We start from the raw sequence: 23,594 nt of genomic DNA, 5'->3' as shown, positions 1-23,594 counted from the left end.
TTAGTTTTGTGCACACAAATCCAGGTGACCTTTTTTTTAAGCTCATCTTTTCACAGAATTATTGCACCAGTGGTACAAGACAAGAAGTAGGGTGGAGGTTCTAACCTCCTGTTCTCCAGAATCTCTTAGGGCTTGGATTTGAAATAGAGAGGACAGCGGCCTTTCTGCAGACAAAACATGCACCTTCAGCACTTTGAGAGTATTAATTTCATGGTGAAATCACTAAGGTAGTGTCTTGGCTGTCACGCAGCAAAAATATGATGAAATCACTGTGTGTGACAAATAGAAGAATTTTTTAGTTGCTGCCAAGTAGTGCTTACTCTAAATCAAGGACTTCTCAGTTTCCCATGCTTAGCCAGTGAGCTCAAGAAGCCAGGAGGGAGCATAGCAAGGACAACTGACCTGATTTTTTGAAATGCCAATATTTATTTGAAAATATTGCACTCCCATGCTATGGCAAAGTCGTTATTAATCCTTAAGAAAATCCAAATTCCCTGTAACCCAAAAGGTTTTGTATTTCATTTGATAACAGCTGCTAAATTCCATGACTTAAAGTTTTCATTTCAGTGTTTCAGGGATAATCAATGATTTTACATGGTATCTCACTGCCTCCCCTTTCCCCATCCACATCTAAGCCAGAGGAGCTTTGTTACTCAGCTGAAACATTTGCACCAAATCTCTTGATAGCACAAAGGAACACAGGAGGCACTGATACAGCTACCTATTGTCTGGGGAACAAAAACTGCAGTTAAGAGGAATGAAGAGAGATAGGTAGGCTAGATAGGTAGGCTCTGACTCTACCTTTTCTTAAAGTGCAGTGAAGTTTGAAGAAAATCAGTTAAAAGCTGACATGAAAATGTAAGTCAGTACTGCAAGTTAAAGCATGGGCCAGTCTTAGCAGATTCTAAAATGGACTGAAGCTAACTTGAGTTTAGTTTGTGTGCCAGACTAAATTCAGGTATTGTAGCATTCCTTACATTTCTGAGTAGATGGAAGTACATATTGCTTTTCATTTAGGAGTGAGAAGTGAAAAAAAAAAATAAAAGCACAAAGCTAATGTAGATATCTTTTCTGGATGTGCTTATCACTTCTTACAGATTCTTTTTTCTGCTTATTATTTTGTTTATATTTTGATTACATTTTTCTGTCTTTTCTGCTAAAATTCATCAGCTTATATTTTTCAGCTGTAACCTACAAAAGCTTTTATATTATCTGCAAAGCAAAAGAGGTATTGAAGAAAGATGCAACACAGTCATGACCTTAAAGTGTTTTTTTTTTCATGTTTACACAAATATCTGTGGTGGCCTGAATGCTGGAAACTCAGATTTGCATTTTTAAGCAAATGTCTGCAGCCCACCTGTTTTGCTAAGGCAGGTAAATTACAGCAAGGACGAGTATTGACCTGAAGCTTGTTTTTGTTAAATTATAAACTTTCTGTCCACAGATGATAGCAGAATATATTAATGGCTGTGCAGACACCTCTTCTATGTGCCTTCAGCAACAAAGTTTCATTTAATAGAAATCCAAACTTGCCTAGGCATGAAGATGCACAGTGAAAGCACAAAACCATTGTCTTTCATCTGCTGTGTAATAAACTCTGAAATAATTATTATAATTGTACCATTCTGATATTTGTGATCCCAGACTAAACTAATTTCAGAGGCATGGTTTTAATATTCCATTTTTCCTTCTTCTACAGTAGTTCTAAATACAAAAACAGTATACTGTTAATATCAGGATTAAAATGTGGGTGGGTTTTTTTTCCCTCTTCCAACTGCAGCCACACAGGTCTTTCTAGACTTGTTTTGTAAGTTAGATTTCATGAGGGACACCTGAGATCAGCACATACTTCAGAGCACTCTCCCACTCCCTCAGGGCAGTAGAACATCTCTGCAGCTGCAATATGGTTTCTACAGAGAACACTATCAGATGAAACAGGAGGTTTCACACCCTATAGTTAGCAGAAAGTTAATTTTCAATGAATTTCCCCAGTAATGCTGTCCAGTACAAAGAAATGTTTACAGCAGTTTTAATTCTGTCCCAGACTGTTATGTTTTAATCCTATTCTTACAGAAATGCAAGGATGATAAATGTTAGCAACTATTAATTATAAGCAGGATGGACTTATTTATGGTAAACTAATTATAATGATTCTTCCTGGGAGCTAATCACAGAATGGCTGAGATGAAAGTGACCTCTGGAGGTCACATTGTCCAAGTGCTGTGCTCAAGCACAGTCACCTAAAGCAGGTTGCCCAGGACCACGTCCAGGTGGCTTTGGAATATCTCCAAGGATGAAGATTCTACAGCCTCCCTGGGCAACTTGTTCCCATGCTCTGCCACACTCACATTGCATAATTTAATCAAAAATGCTTGGCAATTTCAGCAAAAGTAGAATTGTTCATTCATTTGGATGTTTATTTCATCAGAAGATGTCCAGTGAACATGTCCATGGCAGGGGGGTTTGAATTGGATGATCTTTAAGGTCCCTTTCAACCTGAACCACTCCACAATTCTGTGATTAACAAGGCCCAGCAAAGCCAGGCAGCAGGAAATTTGTAGTTCAGCTGAGAAGGGGCTAAGGTATTTAGTGAAATCATTCTCTACTTTGGTTTCTAACTTGCTGAGTATTAGGAGGCTAGGAAAATAAACCTAAGTGGGAGAAAATATGAGTGAGGCAGAAGAATACTGACCCATACTTTTCAATCTGAAAGCATAAATGCTTTAGTAGCAAATCACAGTATTGTGATCATACTCTGCTGAAGGAGGTCCCTTTCTAGGCAACTCAATCCATAAGAATTTTTCTAAATCAGAATGCAAATGTTGGTAAGATCCGTGCTTACAAAGTCTTTCACTATGTAAAGTACAGATAGTCACAACTTTAGCTGAAGTGGCATGAGATTTTGGTTAATATGCTGATGAGTGGCAGACTGATAATTTCATATGTTTTCACTTTTGGAAAATTAACAGGAGTCATCCTAATGAGTAAAACACAAGGAAATGTAAAAGTATAAAAGTATTATGCATATTCAGAAAATGCATGTTAATTGTGTAAACCTCTCATCAGACCTTTCTTATACATTGTTTATTAAAGTAATGACAGCATAATCTCTTGAATCGAGGTTTGACTAAGAAAGCTTAAATCCTAGCCAGCATCTTTAGCTGCCTAAACAATGCAGGAAGCATGGTCTGTTGGATATGGGGCGGAGGGTGAGGACAGAACAAACACTAAACCTACACACATTCTTTCTTTTCCATTTCTCTTTCTTGCCAGAATGCTACACTGCCAACGGGGCTGACTACCGTGGCACTCAGAACCAGACCTCCCAGTATGCAGGGAAACCTTGTCTTTATTGGAATGAGACCTTTGAGCATCCTTACAATACTGTGAAATATCCCAATGGGGAGGGAGGGCTTGGAGAGCACAACTACTGCAGGTAAGAAATATCCCATTGCTTTAACATTGCCTCAACACCCAGTGTTACTGTAAGCAGTTGACAGAAAATTAGGAAATGTCCTTTTACACAGCTGAAGAATATCAGAACCATGGGTATCTAACACTTTTTGGTTTACCCTGTTATCAGTACCCTGAATCTATCAGCACGATTACCAGCATAATTTTTTCAACCCAGCTCCCACACTTTTTCAGTACAGTCTCTATCATGTCCAATTTATAAGGTGGCACAATGGAGAAAGACTATAGATTACTTAAATGAAAAGGTGGAGATAAAAAAAGATAATCCAAATTAGAAGGACACAGTGCAGTGAGTGTCTGCAGGAGTCTGGATGGTTTTTGTCCTCACACACAAGCCTGGTTCTGTTACACTTCCCAAGTTTTGTGTTAATGAAAGTTATGTAGTCACTAAAAATTCTAATTGAGTGATTTAGAGTTATTTGAATTCAGAAGCCCATCTGTCAGGGGTTACAATACCAGATTAAACCATGGATTAAGTGCATTAAAACATGCACTTTCCTTGCCTTCTAGAGAAAGTTCTCCATAGCTATGGATAGAACTTAGAACAAAACTTAAATAAGAACTTCAGAATTTAGGAGGCAAATCAGAACTTAAGTTCAGAGATGTTTAGGCACTGTTGGCTTTTTTTCAGCTGTCTCAGTAGGTATACTAATACAGAGCTGTGAAAAATACAGTGGCCACTGAATTCACTTTGATACTAGCAGAATCAAGAATGTAATTTTGATTGTTGCTGTGTGGCAATATTCTAGACAGGCTGTAGCTACAGGATCTTACTCTTGGCAGTCATTTCTGGCTAATATTTTGGTTAGTACAAAGCAAAACATGTACAAGCTGAGCAAAAACATGCATGAGAAACTGGATGTTTATCCAGATACTCAAAAAACACTTACTTGAGACTTGCTTTACTTAGCAAATGAGAACTTGGTAAATGCTACAGGAGCAAGAAGCCTATAATCTGATATGTAAACCTGAGAAATTACTTAATTACAAAAAAGAGCTTTTTTTACCTGAGTCTGCTAAGTATTAGATTATCCTCATTTTCTTCCTTATGCTGTTCCACTTTACCTAGGGATATTCTCACAGGTTTATGGAATGACAGTCCTAACTAATGGATGACTTTTAACTTCACATTCTCTCGAAAGAAAGTTTGGAAAGTCACTAGGAGTGCCAGAATATATGTATAGCAAATATTGCTGAGGCCTGTGATACAGCTGGTTTAGCTCTTTCTCTGACATTCATCTGCTTGATGACAATGGACAAGTGGATTTTCCCTTTTCTCAGGCAGCACATACCTCACAAGGCTTTTTTAAGGCATAGTACATGGCCTTGATATTTGATTTTGGGGACAACATTTGAATAATCAAATTTTACACTTGAATATTAATCAGAAGCATGTTGCCTCTCCATGGGTGGTCCTTACTTGGAACACTTTGTTTACTGCAAGACACCCTGTTAAGATGGAAATGCCTCACTCACTTCAACCATAACAAAATTATGAGGACTGAAATTTTGGGAGATTTTAAAAGACAGAGAGTTGTTTTCTAACTGCCATGCACTTCTGAGGTTGAAGACAAAGATTTCTAAAGACATTCATCACGCTTTTCTCCAATTTCCTCACATTTTTAAGGCATTTCTATGCAGAGTGCCATTCTCATGATTGAATTCCTGACATACGGTTTCTGTCATGAAGATGTAACTGCAAAAATTCCTGTAACTCTGGCAACAAGGGGAAATGGGTTAGTTCAAGTACAAGCTTCACTTGGTTTTAGTCTTCTACTTTTTTTAGCTACTGAAGGCTCTTGCATTGCACCTAAATTCCTAGCATAGCTAGTCTTGGACTTTCCTGGTGCACTGCCTCTACTAATCTGTTTGAAAGCCTAACTAGCAACATTGTAGGTATCTGAACTGCACTCATCTCACCAGTTGTTTCCAGCAGTCTGCTATTTGACTAAAAAACATCCACAGAATTTCTAAAATTGGATCTCCCACAAAAGAGTTGTTAATAGGCATAAATGACAACATACAGCTGGACTGACACTTCAGTACAGCTGTGTCATTTATAGAATTCATGCCAAAGCACACGATAAAAAGATTGCAACTGGTCCTAGTTAAAAGAAAAAGTCATATTTTAACCTGACTGTCCAAAATAAGAAATTATTATCTTAAATAGATCTTTGCAATGTGAGTAGCCTTTCACAGTGTAGATAGAAAAAACTTTAAATAACCTAGCGACTAATTAGTTATGCATTTGTAAGTGGTGCTACACAATAGCAAATAATTATAAAAAGTAGTGATCATCATCATCATGGACACATAAGGAATTAACCATCAATATAAAGAGATCACTGGAATGGATTTAGTTAGTCTTATTGAAAGGGAAGAAAAAAAAAAAAAATCAATCTTTTCCAGAAGCCTTTATCACCTAAGTGTTTTTGTCACCATACACACAGAAAGTTGGAGTCTTTTGTACCAAGGCAGAAAATCAGTTTATGAGTCTATGCAACGTGTACACAGGATGTGGGACAGCAAATCTTCCTCTCTGTCAGTACTGACCAGAAACAGCTCTGCACCTTTTAACCTTAGAGTAAAACAAAGCTACATTTTAGACATTACTAGCACCTTATGCTTGATGAATACTGTAATAACCAAAGCTATCTGAATATTCTGGTAATGCAAAACGTTGCATTTTTTGGTAGGTACTACAGCAAAAATAGTAATGCCATTGAAGGTTAATAAGATTGACCTTTTTTTGTGTGATTTTAGGAAAAAAAAAAGATAAATTTCAATTACTATTTCTCTCTTTCAGAAACCCTGACGGGGATGTCAGCCCATGGTGCTATATTGCAGAACATGAAGATGGAATATACTGGAAGTACTGTGAGATCCCATCCTGCCGAAGTAAGAGCACCCTGCAGAATTTTTAGGCCTCCATCTCAGCTGAGCAGAGATTGGCAGTTCCACAACAGTGGGTAGTGATTTCCAAACACAAATTAGGATAAGGCAAAACAGCTTCTTTTCATTTGCAGACTAAGCTGTATTTAAAAATTTAAAGGTTGCTTAGAGTTAATGACAAGCTTACTGAATTTTTCCTCCACTGTTATCCTTTTCATCTTACCTCAGAATTACTGGATAATATTATTTACAAACAATACTGTATGACAGGGAATCACACAAAACTTGTGAAGTACTGCTAGTTCTTTGAATCCATAGATAATTATTTTATTAAAGTCTAGAGGCCAAAAAAGAAAGGTTTTACAAGGTATATATGTGTCCATTCATTGCAATTAGCTTATGAAATAAATTACATTAGTTTAATGTGTATAGAGCATCATACACAGAACTGCTTGGAGGAAACATGAAAATATGAGGGGACACAGTGAAAAGGTGTCTGTGTGCTATATGGGAGCTCTGGAGTAGAATTATGTCTCTGGCAGGTGCAGATAGTTAACATTGCTGTGAAACCACAACTTGGACTTAGTTTGATTTTTTTTTTTAAATCAGATCACTTACAAGCTACTCACATGAAGCTTTTTTCCAGAATTGAATTTTTTTAATGTATTCTACTTTTTACCATGTCCACAATGTCATGATTTGTTTTTCTTCCAAAATTCTCTTTCCCAAATCACATTGTTTAAAATATGCCCAAATACTAAGAAGATATTCTAGTCTTGCATGTTACCAAGCAACCATGGCTACACATTTTAATAAGTCTAATCATTAATGACTTCACTTGCTTTCCTAACTTCTTTTGTGCAAGCACCCTCTGTTTCTGAGGCATAACTTAGGTCTTCACTGCTAAGCAGAGCAGGTGCCCATATGTGGACACACATTTGATTAGAAGTAGTATATTTCTTACTTGAAGTTAAGAAAACAAAGCCAGACAAGAAAACCGGAGCTAAAGTGATTTTTTTTTTTATTTTGCTCATAGCTTTGTTGTTTTGGGGTTTTTATGAATGTGAATGACTCACATCTTCATGCTAGGCAAACAAATAGATGAGTGTGACCTTAAGACAGATGGCTTTTACCTAGACTTAAATACAGATTAAGGAGTCTAATTTAAATAACACAAAATCATTCAACACTCTGATATTCATTGTTCAGAGGACATCTTACTTATTTTATTAATATATAAGGTATGATTTAAGAAACTTGACCCTCCTAATTAAGAAATTTAACTTGGTCTAAAATGAAAGAATTTGCATTTTCTTTAAAGACCACAGATGTTAACAAATTATCTGGATATGGCACCAGGAAAAAAGCTGAAAGACAAATTCTCTCCACTCCATTTGTTCCACACAAAGGATCCTTTTAAAACCAGCCTTACTCATTTTCTCTGTGGTGGGGAGCAGAGGATTTAAACTTGGACACTTACTTGCACAGATAATCCAGACTTACATTTACAAAATGTCCTTTTGACCAGTAGCAGCTGCTTCAAGCATTGCACTGAAACTCGATACTAGAAAAAGGAATTGCAGCAATTTAGAGCAAACTGTACATTGCAAGCCCATCCAAATCTTAATACAAACCTCATGGTTTATGAAGCTGTGTAAAAAAATCTTTTATTCTTCACAAGACTTTCTGTTTTCAGTAAGCATGATGCTAAGTCATAGGACCATCAAAACTATCTTGTGAAGTGTACAAATGAAATGCAAAGTCGGTTTTTGAATGCAAAACTTGACTTTTTTGATGGGGCAAGAAAGAAATTGTTTAAAAAAAAACTATTTGAAACTTTTTAGAGAAAAATTTCTTATATAAGCTTCTTTTCCTTAATGATATTTACTACTAGAAAATTATCTGGAACATAAGTTACCTATTAACTGTGCCCACATAATACCATGGCAGTGCCAACAACATGAAGCATCTTGATTGCCTAGAGAGATTTGCATGCAATGATTCATCTGAACAATAATTAAGAATCTACAGTTAAGAATTTTTCATTATGGTGATGAATTCACATGATTATCTCACGTGTCTCATTCCCTAATATTTACACATAACACTACATGTTAGTGTTCAGTCAGAAATGTGTTCTGATAATCTGCATGGGTAATGTACAGAATTTAGCAGTGTTAGATGAAGATGGATGAGCACAATCACAGAGGACAGTGGTGGTTACTCCAGGAGGAGCTTTGTCTTCCCTTTTCTTCCTCTCTCCTTTTTCATGTCTGCTAAGCAGACTAGGATGGACAGAAACAAAATAAAAGGCAAGGCTGCAGCTCTGAGTGCTGAGAGAACATGTGCATCTCACATGGAACATTCAGACCTGAATGCTTCAGATGGTTTGTTTGCAGTGCTGCAGCTATTCCTGACTTTTTTGCTCTCCTTGTTAATGAGGTTAGGTTTAAGTTCAAAGGAAATAACTTACACTTCCAAAATGTGAAAGAAAGAAAGTCTTGCTACACCACTTAACTACATCTTTATGTTTATGACTCACATGACTCTCTCCTCATAAACAGATTTCATTACTGGAATCATATTTCCAGTGTGCATGTATGTAATGCAATAAATTTGACTGAAATATGGAGGAGGTGTTAAATGGCAGGGCCAGGTAAGTGACACAGATCTGTATGGAACACAGGAACAAGGACAGCTCAAACACTTTGTGCTTGTGCAAAAAGCTGGGAGGCTCTTCAAAGACAGCTACATTAGCATAGCTGGAACATGGTTTTGAGCTCAAAAGGATTAATCCCATATTTTAATACATTGAATATGTGCCTCAACATGTAAAATGCAGAAACTGTGGTGTTTGCCAAGAACTCATTAAGTCAAATGCTGCTTAAAAGAAAAATAATATGCTTGTGCAAAAAAAGGTGACCTTTTAAGCAGAAGAGGACAAATAGATACAAATGGGTGAAGACAATGTAATAGTGAAACATCACTGGTGAGCATGAACAGTAATTGCAGAACACTGACTGCCTCACTTTTTTGCCAAGTTTTTTCAGCAGGCTCAATATTAAGAGCAAAGAATGTTAAAATACTGCTGGGACACCAGAGACTTATTAGCCTTAGGATGTACACTTGATTTAGTTAAAAAATTTAAGAAGTTTTCAAATTACTCAGGTTTCTTTGCATACTGAAGTACTAATCCTCTGGAGCCAAGGTTGAAAGGTCTCACTAATAAAGCTACTTTAAAAAAAAAAAATTAAATTCCCAGGTCTCTTAGGAAATGAGCTAGGTTGGATAACTGGGAAGCTTTTTCAGGGCTGTGAAATCATGCACAATACAAAAAAGAATGAGCTCTCTCATGAGTTATCTGCCCAGCTGTACTCAGCTGGGGTGGGGCTGCAAGTGGGGATTTCCAAAGGTATGTTAAATCAGGCTGTAACTTGAAGTCTCAGTACTTATATGAATGTTGCTGCAGGGCATATCAAAGCCATAACTCCATGCAAGTATTTATAATTGAAATTGTATTCTTAGAGAACAAAATTAATTTCTGAACAGTATTTCAAGCAACGTTATGTCATTATTTATAATAAGTTTACTGGGTACTCTAATAGCCAATGACTGCATAAATAAAACACTCATACAGGTCTCTGAGCACATCATGTCAAACAGAGCTGTGGCAGTTAGGTGGACAAAAAGAATCCATGTCCATCTGGCACAAGAATAAAACTTAACATGGAGCTAGTAACAGATTTAATTTCAAGCATGTGAATAGATATGACAAGTGGGCATGGGATAATTTTCTGCCATTATCCCAGCACTGTATTGTACTCCACATCCTCTCCGCGGGGTGGTCATGGCTAAATTCCAATGCTTTGATGAAAAGTGCAAAACCAAAAAAAAAAAACCAGAGCACTGAAGGGAGAAAACTCTGATCTCCCATAGTGACCAAGGAGCCTTGAAACAACATATTAATGTAAATAGATGGGTTGTTTTCTTAAAGTAACATTGCTCATTTTTAATCTCTTTGTATGATGATTCAGATTAATATCAGAATTCAAGTTTCAAATATTAGGAAATTCCCCTATATTAGTCCCTCCCACAAAACTTGCCAAACTCCATTCTAAAACTGTTTAGGTTCCCTCCCTCAAATATCCTGTTTTCAAAACTTCCAGAATGTCACGTTTGGAAGGTCAGACAGAAATCAAACAGTTTAATTTACATTTCCAGAATATGCATGCCAGTAGCAAAAAAAAAAACCCCAAAAAACAAACCACACAACCCCCCTGAACCCACTTAATGCCTTGAGTTTTTTAAATTGCCTCTTTCAGGAAAAATGAACAAAGTATTTATCTTGTATATTTTACTGCAGCTTACTGAAACCAGCTAGACAGTCTTACAGGTATATTGCTGAGATGATATGATACTCTTTTTGTCCCATCACTCATCCCTGGGTGTGTTTGGAAAATATGACAAGAATCATGCAGAGCATGAGTAACAAGGAGTAATAAGGAGTTCCATAGGGCAACACTGAGCCCAGGACATAGAGAGAGCTGCTCAGTGACCAGGTAGTGCATGACATGGTCTGGGCTGTGTACAGGCACTCTAGAATGACTGTTTTGTGTCACTCTTGCCAGTGCCAGGGAATCTGGGCTGTTACAAGGACCATGGAGAGCCACCACCCCTGACTGGCACCAGTGAGACCTCCAACAAGCTCACCATCCAGACGTGCATCAGCTCCTGCCGCAGCCAGCAGTTCAAGGTGATTTCCTTCACATCCATTTACAAAATGCTTTCAAAGACAAAAATGGCAACATGCCTAGAGGTCTCTGTTGTATTTCTCCTCTTCCCCGTTTTTTTTTTAACCTTTGGGAGGTCTTCCCAAAGGTGAAAGGTTGGACTTCCACCCCGCTGATCAAGCCCTCTCTCTGCATCCAGAGGAATCCGGACAAATGGCCAACGAATAACACCAGGGGAAAATGTGGTTGCTGACTGCCATTATGTCAGGGTGCCCTCCATTCCATCTTTCCCCCAGTCTTAAGTAGCATCCTGACAGCCCAAACAAAAACAGCCTGTGGTGGTTCCTCTGAGTAATCATACTTCTCCAAAACACACATTTTCTGCTGCCAGCTTTCTTGCTCAGACAACCTCCCGCTGTCAATCCTTCAAATGCTATTCCTCCCTTCCTTATGCATCTTTGTTGTCAAAGTTTGCAGGCATGGAATCAGGTTATGCTTGCTTCTGTGGAAATAATCCTGACTACTGGAGATACGGGGAGGCAGCCAGCACGGAATGCAACAGTGTTTGCTTTGGAGACCACACTCAGCCCTGCGGTGGGGATGGCAGAGTCATTCTCTTTGACAGTAAGTATTGAAGCAGGCTGAGCTTTTCCCAAAGGAGAGGCCTCACATGTTCAGCAAATTAGGGAAAAGGCTCAAAACAAAGAGAACTGTTGCACAGCAAAACGCCTCCATTCGGTATAAATGAAAGCTGCTTTCCATTTCTGCCTAAAATTCTCATCCATTAATAATGTGAAATAGCTCTTCTAAGAAATTATGCTTACTCATGCTCCAGAGGTTCTTTCACTTTCCTCACAAGTGGTACTAAGTCAGCTGTCAGAAACTCCCTTAGTATTAATCTTCATGGAGAGTAAAAATTTGTATGTGCACGTATGGATATGCACTGTCAGTTGGTGGCATTTGAGTTCTCTCTGGATTCACTGGGGTTTAAGTTTTCAATTTCCTACAGCTGTGAAGCAATGCCAGTCATTAAGCAGTGAGAGTTAATAGTCACTAATCCACTTTCCTGCCTGCCTGGTTTAGAGTAGAAGCCCCTGAATCAGTGATTTATCTTTCATCCCATTTCTGCAGGGATGCAGGAGAGGGTACCTGGTTACACACAGGGACAAAGGAAAGTTGCAGTGTTCAAGACTGATGCATAGGTCAGAGTAATGAGGCATAAGTATTCCAAGAAAAGGCAACAAAAGCTGTGCTGAGGGAGGGAAAGAGCAGCTGCAGAGAGTGCATCCTGCTGGCCTAGCCAACCTGTACCTTCAAGTCACATTTAAGTATTAGAATCTACAGGGTGCTAAAGCTTTGCAAAATTAATGTATTACTTCTTTTTTTCTTCCCATTTTCCCCCTTTTCTCTTCTTTTCACAGCCCTTATTGGTGCCTGTGGAGGAAATTACACTTCTGCTACAGCTGTGATCTATTCCCCAGATTTTCCTGACACATATGGCACAGGCAAAGTCTGTTATTGGACCATACAAGTTCCAGGAGCATCCCAAATCCACTTCACCTTTGTCCTTTTTGAAATCAAAGATGCTACAGATATGGTGGAATTGCTGGATGGTTACACCTACCACGTTCTGGCTCGTTTCAATGGCAAGAACAAGCCTCCTCACACCTTTAACATCTCTTTGGATTTTGTCATTCTGTACTTTTTCTCAGATGACATCAATCAAGCCCAGGGATTTGCTATCAGGTATAGAGGTAAGAGGCTACCTTTGCTGTTTCTACCTTTCAGTGAAGCATTTAATTCCCACAGGAGATTTCTCAAGTGGCAATTAAAGAATAAATATTTCAGCTCTTATCTAACAGGTGTTTCATCTCTCTTGTTGCCACTACTCACTGGGTGAAAATTTCACCAAAATTTCTCTCAGTTTAGAACATTCCAGTCAGCTACATCATAAATAGAAAAATACAGGTTTTCAAAACCTGCACTTTACTATTTATTTCATAATTTTAAAATTCAATTCTATACCTTCATGTTAAAACAGATTGAAAAATGACAAAGGAAAACAAAACAAGCAATAATCCATCTGCATGTTGGTTTATCTTGGCTCCTCCCAACAGTTTCTCTCTCTCCATCATGAGAAAATGTCCTTGAGTTGTACCTACTGTTATGATGAACAGCCAGCTTCCAGAAAAATTCTGAGAACCCCAGCCTGATGAAGTACAGGCTTTTTTAGGAATCAGATATGATTTGATTATTTGAGTTCTCTTATGTAAACCAGAGAGCAGCATGTCTGCTTATAAGCACAAAATAAAGTCCAATTACACCTGTTAAGAGATTGTTTATTATTGTAATCACCCTCCTGTGTTTTCAGCTGTGAAGGACAATGTGCACCAAAACAAGATCCCAGTGAATCACACCCTTCCAGAGAGGACAAATGAGCAAGCAAATCTCAGCATCAATGCAGCCCGGTCATCAAAGATACTCTATGTCATCACAACCAGCCCAAGCCATCCAACCAGCTCCATGCCTGGTAATGACACCATAAAATGTGGAAATGGGAAAAAAACATTTTGCCAAAGTAAAATCTGGAGTCACTATTTCCTCTGCTGCCTCCTCCATGTTAGCAGATGCACTGTGCATCTTACTAAAAAATGAATTTTCATCTGCCTAATTAGCACTAACTGGGATTCTCTCATTACATTTCAAAACACTTCTCAGCCTCAGTCAGAAATAGTGTGAAGATGGTGAGTTCTTGAGAATGAAAGCATCTCAAAATACATGAGTCAGAGCAGCCTCCTTACTGCAGTCAGCTTTAGTGACCTGCATGCACAGAAGGGCACAAGTTGCTGAAAAAAGAGCAAACTTTACTTGTAGAGTCTAGAATAGCTTGAATGCTGGTTGCATCCCTGTTACCCCAATTAACAAAAGCCTCATCAACAATACAAAGGGGACTAGACAAGTTAATGGGTGTAGGGGAGGGCTCACTGAGAACTGTCATGTGTTTAGAACTCAGCTTCAGGACATCACTGAATTCAGGAAATTACCGAGCTGTGAATAATTGAAGGCTGGAAATGCACTCTTGGTGAATATCACTATTATTCTCTGTTGTTAAATCGCTCTTTTATGTATCATTGGAGCTGGGCCCTCAATTCCACAGTCCTGGAGCTGCATCCCAAACCTGGAACAGAAGCTGCACACCCAAACCAGCCAAGGTGCAGAACCTGCCCAGGAATAGTCTGGGACCAGCCCCAGCCTAATGCTGACTTACCACAGTTACACCTAAGCTGCCTTAGTGTGAAACTGCCCAGGAACACCAACAGAAACTGCACCCTTGGGTTTTATACAGTTCCAAAAATACTGATCAAATCATCATGTACAGGCAGTGCTTTGAGGAAGGGGCAGTGGGTGGAAGGGAACTTCTGCTTCCTTTCCTAGATAATTTTACTAGCATATGCTTTGAATTTTGCCAGCTTTCAGTTTTATTGGGAGGAGTTCTGCAAGGGAAAAGAGCAGTTCTGACTGAAAGTTGTATGGTTTGTGCCAGTCTGCAGAAACTACTTGCAGGTTTAAGGCATTGTCAAATTCCAGATTTGAATAAAGGATCACAAAGCTGTTTGTTCCTTTCATGCAATATTCTTACTGTAAAAACTGTAAATAAATGAACGTACTGAGAGTTCTCCCTGTTCTCTTTTGCAGAATGGACAATATACAGCCTCACAGCACTGCTCATCCTAAGTGCTACAGCCATAATTGCAAAGATACTTCTGCATGTTACCATGAGGTGAGTGTGCTGCAAAACCAACCTCAGAGAACCAAGATCTCAGCTCTGAACCAAACCTGGGGCTCCCCTCTGCCTTCCAATTGTCAGATTGGCCCTATTCCAAACCAAGTTAGTTATTACATATTTGTATTCTCATTGAAGATCCTAAATAAGGACATTTTTTAACTTTCCAGCCTGTTAGGATAGCATTTGCTACTAGACTATCTCTTCTGCTCTTGATTTGACAAGATTTGTACTTTAGGAGGAAGGAGGAAAACGTTATCAGACATCCAGGTTTGGTGAGAAGAGGTCAAATTGTGATAATGCTTTGCAGGGAAAAAACTAAAACCTCTACACTCCTACCAAGTAAATTTTGGGTCCTCTAGATGGACACTCACTGAAATAAATGATGGGTGAGTTATCAACAAATCAAAATGTTGAATATTCTATTTACATAGTACAAACATGCTTAAAAATATACAAGGAAATTAATTTGCATTAATAGCAACTATAATAATAACAACAACTCCAGTCTGTAGAGCCCTCTTAGCTTAATGTCAGTGCTGTCAAAAGGATACTTAATTTTTCATTTGATCAAGCCAACCAAGAAACACTCCAAAAACATGCATTTTGCACAGCAGGTAGAAAGAAGTGTCACAGATGCAGTGTGAGCACTCCCAGTGCAGACACATTGATAACCACAGCTACCCAAGCACTTCACACAAGAGTGAATTCACTCTTGTTTCCTAGGTCCCACCAGATTCCAGCTGCAGCTGAGACAGAGGATTGCAGTGATGTCACTACTGCTGGTGAGATCTGGAGTATATTTTACCAACCATCCACATCAATTTCCATCTTCAAGAAAAAGCTTCGAAATCAGCAAGATGATTGCAACCCACTGGTGGGAGACTGAGCTGACTTATCTTGAAAGAATTGATCTCCTTCAAATCCAGGTGACTTGAGATTAATCTTCCTTTTTTTCCTCCCAACCTCATACCTGTTTTCCAAAAAGTCCATTTCCAAAGGCCTTTGAGTGACTTGGCCTCTCTGCTGTTCTCTTGGATCTAGCAGTGACAACGGATTTAATTGCAGCAATAATTCTGAAATACCTGGTGCTCCTCAAGTCTGCAGTGCTGTTAATTACTGCCTTTAAAACATTGCACTTAAAGTAGATGTAAAAACTTGTAAAATTCAACATGTCCTGTACCCCTGCCCAAGGTAACTGAAGGGGTTTTTACAGGTTGAGGATTTCTTGTGTCCCCCTTGCCTGTGCCACTGTATTAGATCAGGCTACTTGAGTCCTCTTATTCTCAAGCTGAAGACAGAGGTGGGTACTGCTGACCTTGATGTAAACACATCTCAATGGTATTGTACAGGAGAATGGGAATCAAAGACTGGAAAAATTATCAGCCTGGTTGCTCAGTGCTGTGCTCTTTCTGCATGTTCTGTTTCTGTGTCTACAAGAAGAGATGCAAACATAAAAAAATCAAATTCAGGATGCCTCTATAACAAGACTCAGCTACAAATATTCATTTTGGTTGACTAGAGCTCACCAGGTCAAGGCCTGCAGGAGCATTGAAGCCTTTTAAATGACTCTGTCTGACCCATCATTCACTGATGTTTATGATAATTTTGTTCATATTCACAGTGATCCTTTAAAAAATTAATTATACTCCAGCCGGAGAGCCAGGATTCATCCTGGATATAAGCTTAGGGCTTCTTAAAGGATTGTCCAAAGATAATCCACTGAATTTTTATCAGTGAGGCTGACTAACCAGTTTTTGCTCTGAAGTCACATGCATTGATCTCAGCAGCCCACACATTTTACAAAGTTGTAGACTCAGATGACCAGCTCCCCTGGGCCAGGCTGTGCAGCTGAGCATGCACAAAACAGCTGCCTGGACACTCACCTGGGAGGAGAAGTGTCTCCTTGCCTGCAGCACTAAAACTGAGCTGAATTTTTAAGGTAATTGCCTTACTTGTCAAAGAACTGAAACATCAGTGGGGTTCTGATCTGTGAACTATTTTCTTTGATTGCAACAGACAGCATTAACTATTTCTGCTCTTTGGTGGACTGGCTGTCCATCCACAACACTCAGATTTCTCATCCCACCACCACAAGTGGGAAACAAGTGATTCCAAGGGATCAGCAGTGAGTCTTTCTGCCTCAGCAAATTCAGACCAGCAAGATATTTAGGAAAAATTGTCAATGCAAATGTCAGATAAATTGACTGCAAAAGTTTACAGTGGGCAGCTCCTTAAACTCAGAGAAGGTTCACTGAGAACCATTAAACTACACTTATTCTGGTTAAGTTTGAACATTAATTCTGGTTAAGTTTGAACATATACCAACGGTCTGCATATACCAGATGTGCAGTCAGAAAACATCTATTAAGTGCACGTACAAAAGGTAATTAAGAAAAGTAAGAAAATTGTCACCGAGTTTAAATTCATTCCAGAATCTGTCCTTATGTTTTTTAACATATAACTCCCTCCTTTTTGTGAGAACTACAGATTTCACTGAAAAATCAGGGCATCAAACAATTAAGCAGATTTCACTTAAGCACAAGTGAAATCTTGTGCCTTACCACTGCAGATCTGGTCTTTTACCTGAACTGAATTCAATCCAGCTTGATTTATGCACCACAGATGAGTGCTAGACACAGCTGAGCAACATCACAATGCATGCTTAAAAGAAGCCAGACTTTACTAAGCCAGCAATTATGGAATTGTTTATATAAAAAATGGAACAGCATGGGAACATCTAGTACTTTCTTGCATGAGCTGCTGGAAAGAATACAGGAAAATATAATTACAGTATTAGCTAAAATGAAGACAGGACAAGTTGTAAAAGCTGTGCTGGTTCTCTCTGACGTGTCACCACGTTGGACCAAAAACCATTGTCTGTCTCAGACCCAACACAAGTTCTGAAATTGCCTTTTTTAAAGCTGAGGTTTTGCATCATGCTGTGTGGAAAAGAGTTCACCTCAGAGATTCAGAGCAAAACAAAGTAGGTTGGTTCCTAAGCATCCTTAATTTGGTGCACTAACAGGAAACCAGGCAGGGAGAATCACAGTGTGCTGCCAGATCCTCAGGAGCTGTTACAGGCACACAGTGCTTATCACAAAGTGATGAAGCTTTGCTTGCCTTATCAAAGGCAAGTTAAACATTTTGCCAGAGAGACTTTAATAAAGCAGTTACCTAATGGTGATAAACTGAAAAAACATCAGGAACACCCAGTGACTGATGTACACCTATTGCAGAAAGAAAAAATACAGAATGCTACACTTCTCTTCATTAGTGAAGAATTTAATTTCACTATAATATTACAGAAAATATTACAAATAGCAACAAAGACTGACACTACTAATGCAAAATCTACAGAATTTAAGAAATGAGACTTTTGCATTGCTCCCTTAGCTCCTTAAATATTTTTTAAATAAAATTGTATTTCATGGGACTTTCGTGGGGAGCAGTAATCAAATTTATATACTAAGTCCCATAAAACCAGCACTTACAGCAGATTAACTGGTCATGGCAACAATAAACAGGACTAGCATTAGACAGTGCATGGGTAATTCACTGATAAAAACATAGAAGAAATTATGTTCCCCCACACAGAATTTTTCAGATTGGCTGATTCTAGATCCTGCTAGTGCTAGCAAACAGAGCAACGGATGGAAATTCATGGACAGGGTCCCTTAAATAGCACTTATTACTTTCCAGGGCTGAGGCCATGAAGAGCAGGTAGATCTCCAGTGTGGATTTTTCCAAATGTGTAGGGCCACTCACGCTGCTAGTGCAGACACTTCAGGGTGTGGTGATTTATGGCCAAGAGATGTGGTACCCATGAACACAGCAGGTTCTGATCTTTGCTGTAAGGGTTTGGGGAAGAAAGAAGCAAAAAGTGTGACCATGCACAAGTGTTGTAAACCCACAAAGGAAATGCCCCTACTGCACAGGCAGCTGAGAGCTGACACCTCAGCACGGTGGTGTCTGCCCCATGTTCTCCAGCAAATTGAGAATAACTGCAGAAGAATTTGTTTGGAATTGCATTGAACAGCCTCTGAGCTGCTGCCTAGCAGTCCCCTCAGGAGGCTGGACAGGCTGCAAAGGTGACACTGGTACAATGTCAGAGGCAATGTCAAAATCCTAATGAGGAGCTGCCTCCTCCCTCACAGGGATTTCAGCTCCTGCTCTGGCCCACTGCTCACTCTCGTGTTGGCGTGACCAGCTGTGTAGTGGTGCAATAAACTGATCAGGTCAAAAACTGCCATGGCTTTTTCTTCCCTGAGTTCCTTTTCACAGAGCTGAGCTCTCTGCCCTTGCCCCTGGCTGGTGGCACAGGGAGATGAGCTCAGAGCTCCCCGAGTGCACACGGGGCAGACAGTGAGCCATGGGGCAAGGGCAGATGTGTGCCCCAGGGACAATGAGCACTTCTGCTGGAGCTCCACAGCCATGGGTGAACCTGCTGCCCTCACCCTGCACCCAGCTACAGCTCCCTCCACTGTGTGTGCACCTCAGGTGGAAAGCAGCCAGCTAGACAAGTGCCTTCTCCTTCAAAATCTACATTTTAAACTAGTTTAGTTTATTGACTACATGATTTTATATGTATTTTTATCTTAATATTGTTATGTTGTGGGAAAATAGAGACTCTGTTATGTAAAAATGTGTGATGTGTTATCATAGTAATATATATATTTGTATATGTATAGGAAATGCATTATTTAATACAGCATATTATGCTTCTATCTTGCTAACATTTTATAGGAAGAAAAGATGTTAGTTTACACTCTGGGAAAAATAAATTTTCTATACACTGTAACCATAGGGGAAAAAAAATCAAAGCTACTTCTTTGGTGTATATGATAGAAAGACATTGAGAATAGGGGAACTCAGCCTCAGTTTTGTGACAGAATAGATGCTGATAAAACAATTGCTGTAAGAAACATTTTCCTCCTTTGAATCTCACTTCTAGCCTGTAATTGTATTAGGCTGTTCATAAGAGTCTGCAAATTCATGTGCATACACTCTCTGGATGATTTTTACCATCAAACATGTAATCTGCTTTTGCAATCAAGCATCAACATAATCTTTAGGACTTGTTTCTGCCAGATTTTCTACAGCCAGGACAATGCTGAGGAAGTTTATCATATTGCTCATGCAGAAATCCAGTGGGATTGCAGAATTAAAGTCTGTGTATTCCAATCTCCCAGCAATAATATAAACAGGAGATTTTTATGGATAGTCCTGGAAACTGCACTGAATCTGCAGCCTGGATGACTACAGGTCAAACACATCAGCAGACACATGGCTGCCACTGAATGAGCATAAATAGCCATTCCACTTTCATCTTCTGCTTAATAAGCCCTCTCAGGCAGTGGGAAGGAACAGAATTTTCTAGTGCACCACTTTGCCTAAAGGAAGGGTGAACTACAAAAACAACTCCTGACAAAAACTCGTCCAACTGGTTCTTACTGCCCTGCAGCAGTATTTCACAATCTTCAAAAAAATACAGTTCACTGATAGTTTCACCTGAATATTGTTCTGGACACTAATGAACAATTCTGCTACCTTGAGAGTGAAAAATACAATTGCCTTCAGACCATACATTTTTTTTTAACAACACATCCCCACTGGACACACATTTCACGCCGCTCAGACTTTCCCAGATTTACTGAGCACCTGTGCTTTGGGATGAAATCTGGCATCGTGAACTTCAGACTAAAGACATTTTGCTCCAAATCCAAAAGCTATCACATGAACCACATAAGGCTATCAAGAAACCAGAATAAATCAAATTTGAGGTGACTTGCTGCTGAAATATGCACTGTGTTTGTAACTGTTCACCCTGCATTCAGGAAATGGTTGTAAATAATAATTATGAAAAAATAAATACAGTGTATTTGTGCAGGAGGAGTTCGGTTAGGATGACTAAAGTGTATACAAGCATGAAATAAAGGAGGCAGAAACTGCTGCAGTGCACCAGCAGATTACAAGAGCACTGCCTGCTGTACGTATTAGAAGAGAGTAATTAGAGCTGAAAATGATTACTTTACATATGAAGTATGATACTGCTCTGAGACACAATCTCTGAGGTAACAGCAAATTGAAGTATTCAGTTTATGTGTTTTCAAACTCTTAAAAACTGTATAAATTCATTCAGGGTTTGCTTTGCAATTGCAGCACTGTGTAATGCTGTTTCCACTTTCTTGCAAGATTCATCTTTTCTCTAATTAATTCCTCCTGGCCAAAATAATGCTGCATTTTAAGAAACCTTCAGCAACCTTTTATGTAAACAAGTGACAAATACCAAAACTGCCTCCTTTTCATGAAAACTCACTTTTCTTTTAGAAACACAATTGTCACAGGGGACTGGTCTCCCCTCACACAGAGGAGGTTACTCTGCTCTCCTTTCTTGCCATTCTGGTTATGAGACTCTGGCACTTTGGTTCTTTCTGGGAACTGTTCCCTTCTGTTTTCTTGCTTGTTTCCTAAGCAGCAGATTCATTCCCCACGAGGGAAATGTGTTCTTTATTCTGAAAGAGACACTTTTCTAAGAAGCATTTAAGTCACAGGAGCAGGGTGCTTTCACTGCAAGATAAAATATCTGGTTTCAGGTCTGCCATTGTCTCCCTGGCCAGAGAATTAGGCCAGGCTGTGCTCCACAGGGTATGGACATGGCCACCCTTTTAAGGGCATTTTTCTCTTCACTCTACCCAAGCAACAACAAACGTCACCTAACAGCTGCCATAGGATTTGACAGATGCACACGATATTGCAGATAGTGTTACACGAACACCAAGTGTTACAGTAATGTACAATCCACTAAGAATAATCTGCTGCTGCTTTTTATTTCCTACTTATCAAGGTTCTGTGGAGGCTCGTGGTATCACATTTTGTCACAAATTTGTTCCTTAAGCATTGAACCTGAAAAGTAAAAAGAACCTCCCCCCCTTGCCAAGTATCCAAGTGTTCATTGTGAACAGACAATATTTACATTTAGTCATTTTTAAAAAGCCACAACAAAGACTAGACAGAATTTCACACAGAGCTAGCACCACACACAAGTTCAGCCCTGCTGTTTCATGCAGACAGAACATGGGCTCACTGGTTATTCTGTGGGACAGTCACAGTTGGGACAGCCACAACACAGAGTGTCACCATACAACTTCAGAAGGCTTTCAGCATTTGCCCATACAGAGTAACACCTTACCTCATCAGAAGGCTTCAGGCATCTGCCCATACAGAATAAAATCCTGAAACTACAGAAGGCTTCAGGCATCTGCCCATGCAGAGTAACATCCTATCCTTTCAGAAGGCTGCAGGCATCTGCCCTTTTGGTTCTTCAGCCCAACCTTTTATCCCCTCCTGTTGATGCATGGCACCTGTGTGCCCTCATTGTTCATGCACTGCACCTGTGTGCCCCTCATTGTTCATGCACTGCACCTGTGTGCCCCTCACTGTTCATGCACTGCACCTGTGTGCCCTCCTGTTGATGCATGGCACCTGTGTGCCCTCATTGTTCATGCACTGCACCTGTGTGCCCTCATGCTGATGCATGGCACCTGTGTGCCCTCATGCTGATGCATGGCACCTGTGTGCCCCTCATGCTGATGCAGTGCCCCTGTGTGCCCCCTGTTCCCTTTGGTGGTTGCTCAGTGCCCCTGGCACTCCATGGCTCGTTGTTCCAATGCTGCTCACCTGCTCCTCACAGCTGTGCCCATTGGGGATGGGGCTCAGCCACAGCCCCACTCCCAGTGACCCCAGACTGTGTCCCTACAGGGCACTGAGGGTGGTGGCATGTCCTGCTCCTAAAAGCACAATCACCTGGCAGTTTTCTTCAGAGCAGGGAACAAGAAAACAGAACACCAGCAGTAGGAATCAGGGGGGTGGAGGGAGGGAAGAGAAAGGAGATGCAGGTGTGACCTGTCAACATATGAGTTACCAGCCACCCACACATGGGAGCTTTATGCTATTTGTAAAATCAAGTGGTTTGTGAACTAATTTGAACTAAAGGCATATCTGTAGTCACTGGCAATTGCCCAGACTCTGCTCACTGAGCAAAAAAAGGGGCACATATTTTAATTGGGAAGCACCTGCTCCTGTTGCTCTTCCATTGCTGTGCCTGTCTCCCACACAGAGCAGGGTTTTCCATCACACCTGAGATCAGGATGGGAACGGGTCCTCAGGCTGTGAAGGGTCCCCTACAAAACAATACTCTTGAGCAGTCTGTCATGCCAAATGGAGTTATCACACATGAAACAAGGAGGGTTGGAGAGCAGTAAAGCTCATTTCTTGGCTGAATGCTGAGGTGACTGAGTTACAGTGCATTTGAACATGGATGAGAGATGGGGAAAGTCCAGGGGATTACCAGGTGGAAATCTCTGGGAGACGGAAGAAGCTGGAGAATCCTGGCAAAGGCTCTGTGAGTGTCTCACTGGATGGGAAATGAATAACACAGGCAGGTGAACAGGTGACACAGTAACACACATAAACACACATGTACATACACACATAGAGCCACACAGCCCAGGCTCCCCTCTTCTGGAGTCTGCATAAATATCTCTGATGAAATTGTGCTCTCTGCTGCCAAAACAAGCACCACAATATTGATTTCCACTAAAGCAGGACCAGTGATTCCATGATGCAGGGCAAGGACCTGGATCTTGGCTATTCAAGCCATGATTTACCCAGCTGTGCCCACCTGTAACAATTTTATTTCAGGGCAATAAATC

General features: G+C 39.9%; 1 protein-coding gene and 1 long non-coding RNA gene across 2 annotated transcripts in view; one reads left to right on the top strand and one right to left on the bottom strand.

The window, feature by feature from the left end:
- KREMEN1 (kringle containing transmembrane protein 1) overlaps positions 1-21,815 on the top strand; it is a 28,163-nt gene extending 6,348 nt beyond the window's left edge. Inside the window, exons 2-9 of the mRNA XM_059485480.1 lie at positions 3,274-3,436; positions 6,281-6,372; positions 10,995-11,119; positions 11,567-11,720; positions 12,518-12,850; positions 13,468-13,626; positions 14,793-14,877; positions 15,607-21,815. Coding sequence (XP_059341463.1) covers positions 3,274-3,436; positions 6,281-6,372; positions 10,995-11,119; positions 11,567-11,720; positions 12,518-12,850; positions 13,468-13,626; positions 14,793-14,877; positions 15,607-15,769 — 1,274 coding nt within the window. The 3' untranslated portion in view covers positions 15,770-21,815. The remainder of the gene's footprint in view (positions 1-3,273; positions 3,437-6,280; positions 6,373-10,994; positions 11,120-11,566; positions 11,721-12,517; positions 12,851-13,467; positions 13,627-14,792; positions 14,878-15,606) is intronic.
- On the bottom strand, positions 13,415-22,177 carry LOC132081646 (uncharacterized). The gene is made up of 2 exons (XR_009419702.1): positions 22,073-22,177; positions 13,415-16,313 (listed from the first exon to the last, which is right to left on the bottom strand). It is a non-coding gene; the product is annotated as an uncharacterized LOC132081646 (long non-coding RNA).
- Positions 22,178-23,594: the final 1,417 nt, after the last annotated feature.

The sequence above is a fragment of the Ammospiza nelsoni genome, chromosome 18 (genome assembly GCF_027579445.1).
Source record: "Ammospiza nelsoni isolate bAmmNel1 chromosome 18, bAmmNel1.pri, whole genome shotgun sequence".
NCBI lineage: Eukaryota > Metazoa > Chordata > Aves > Passeriformes > Passerellidae > Ammospiza > Ammospiza nelsoni.
This window is presented reverse-complemented; position numbering and strand designations above follow the sequence as displayed.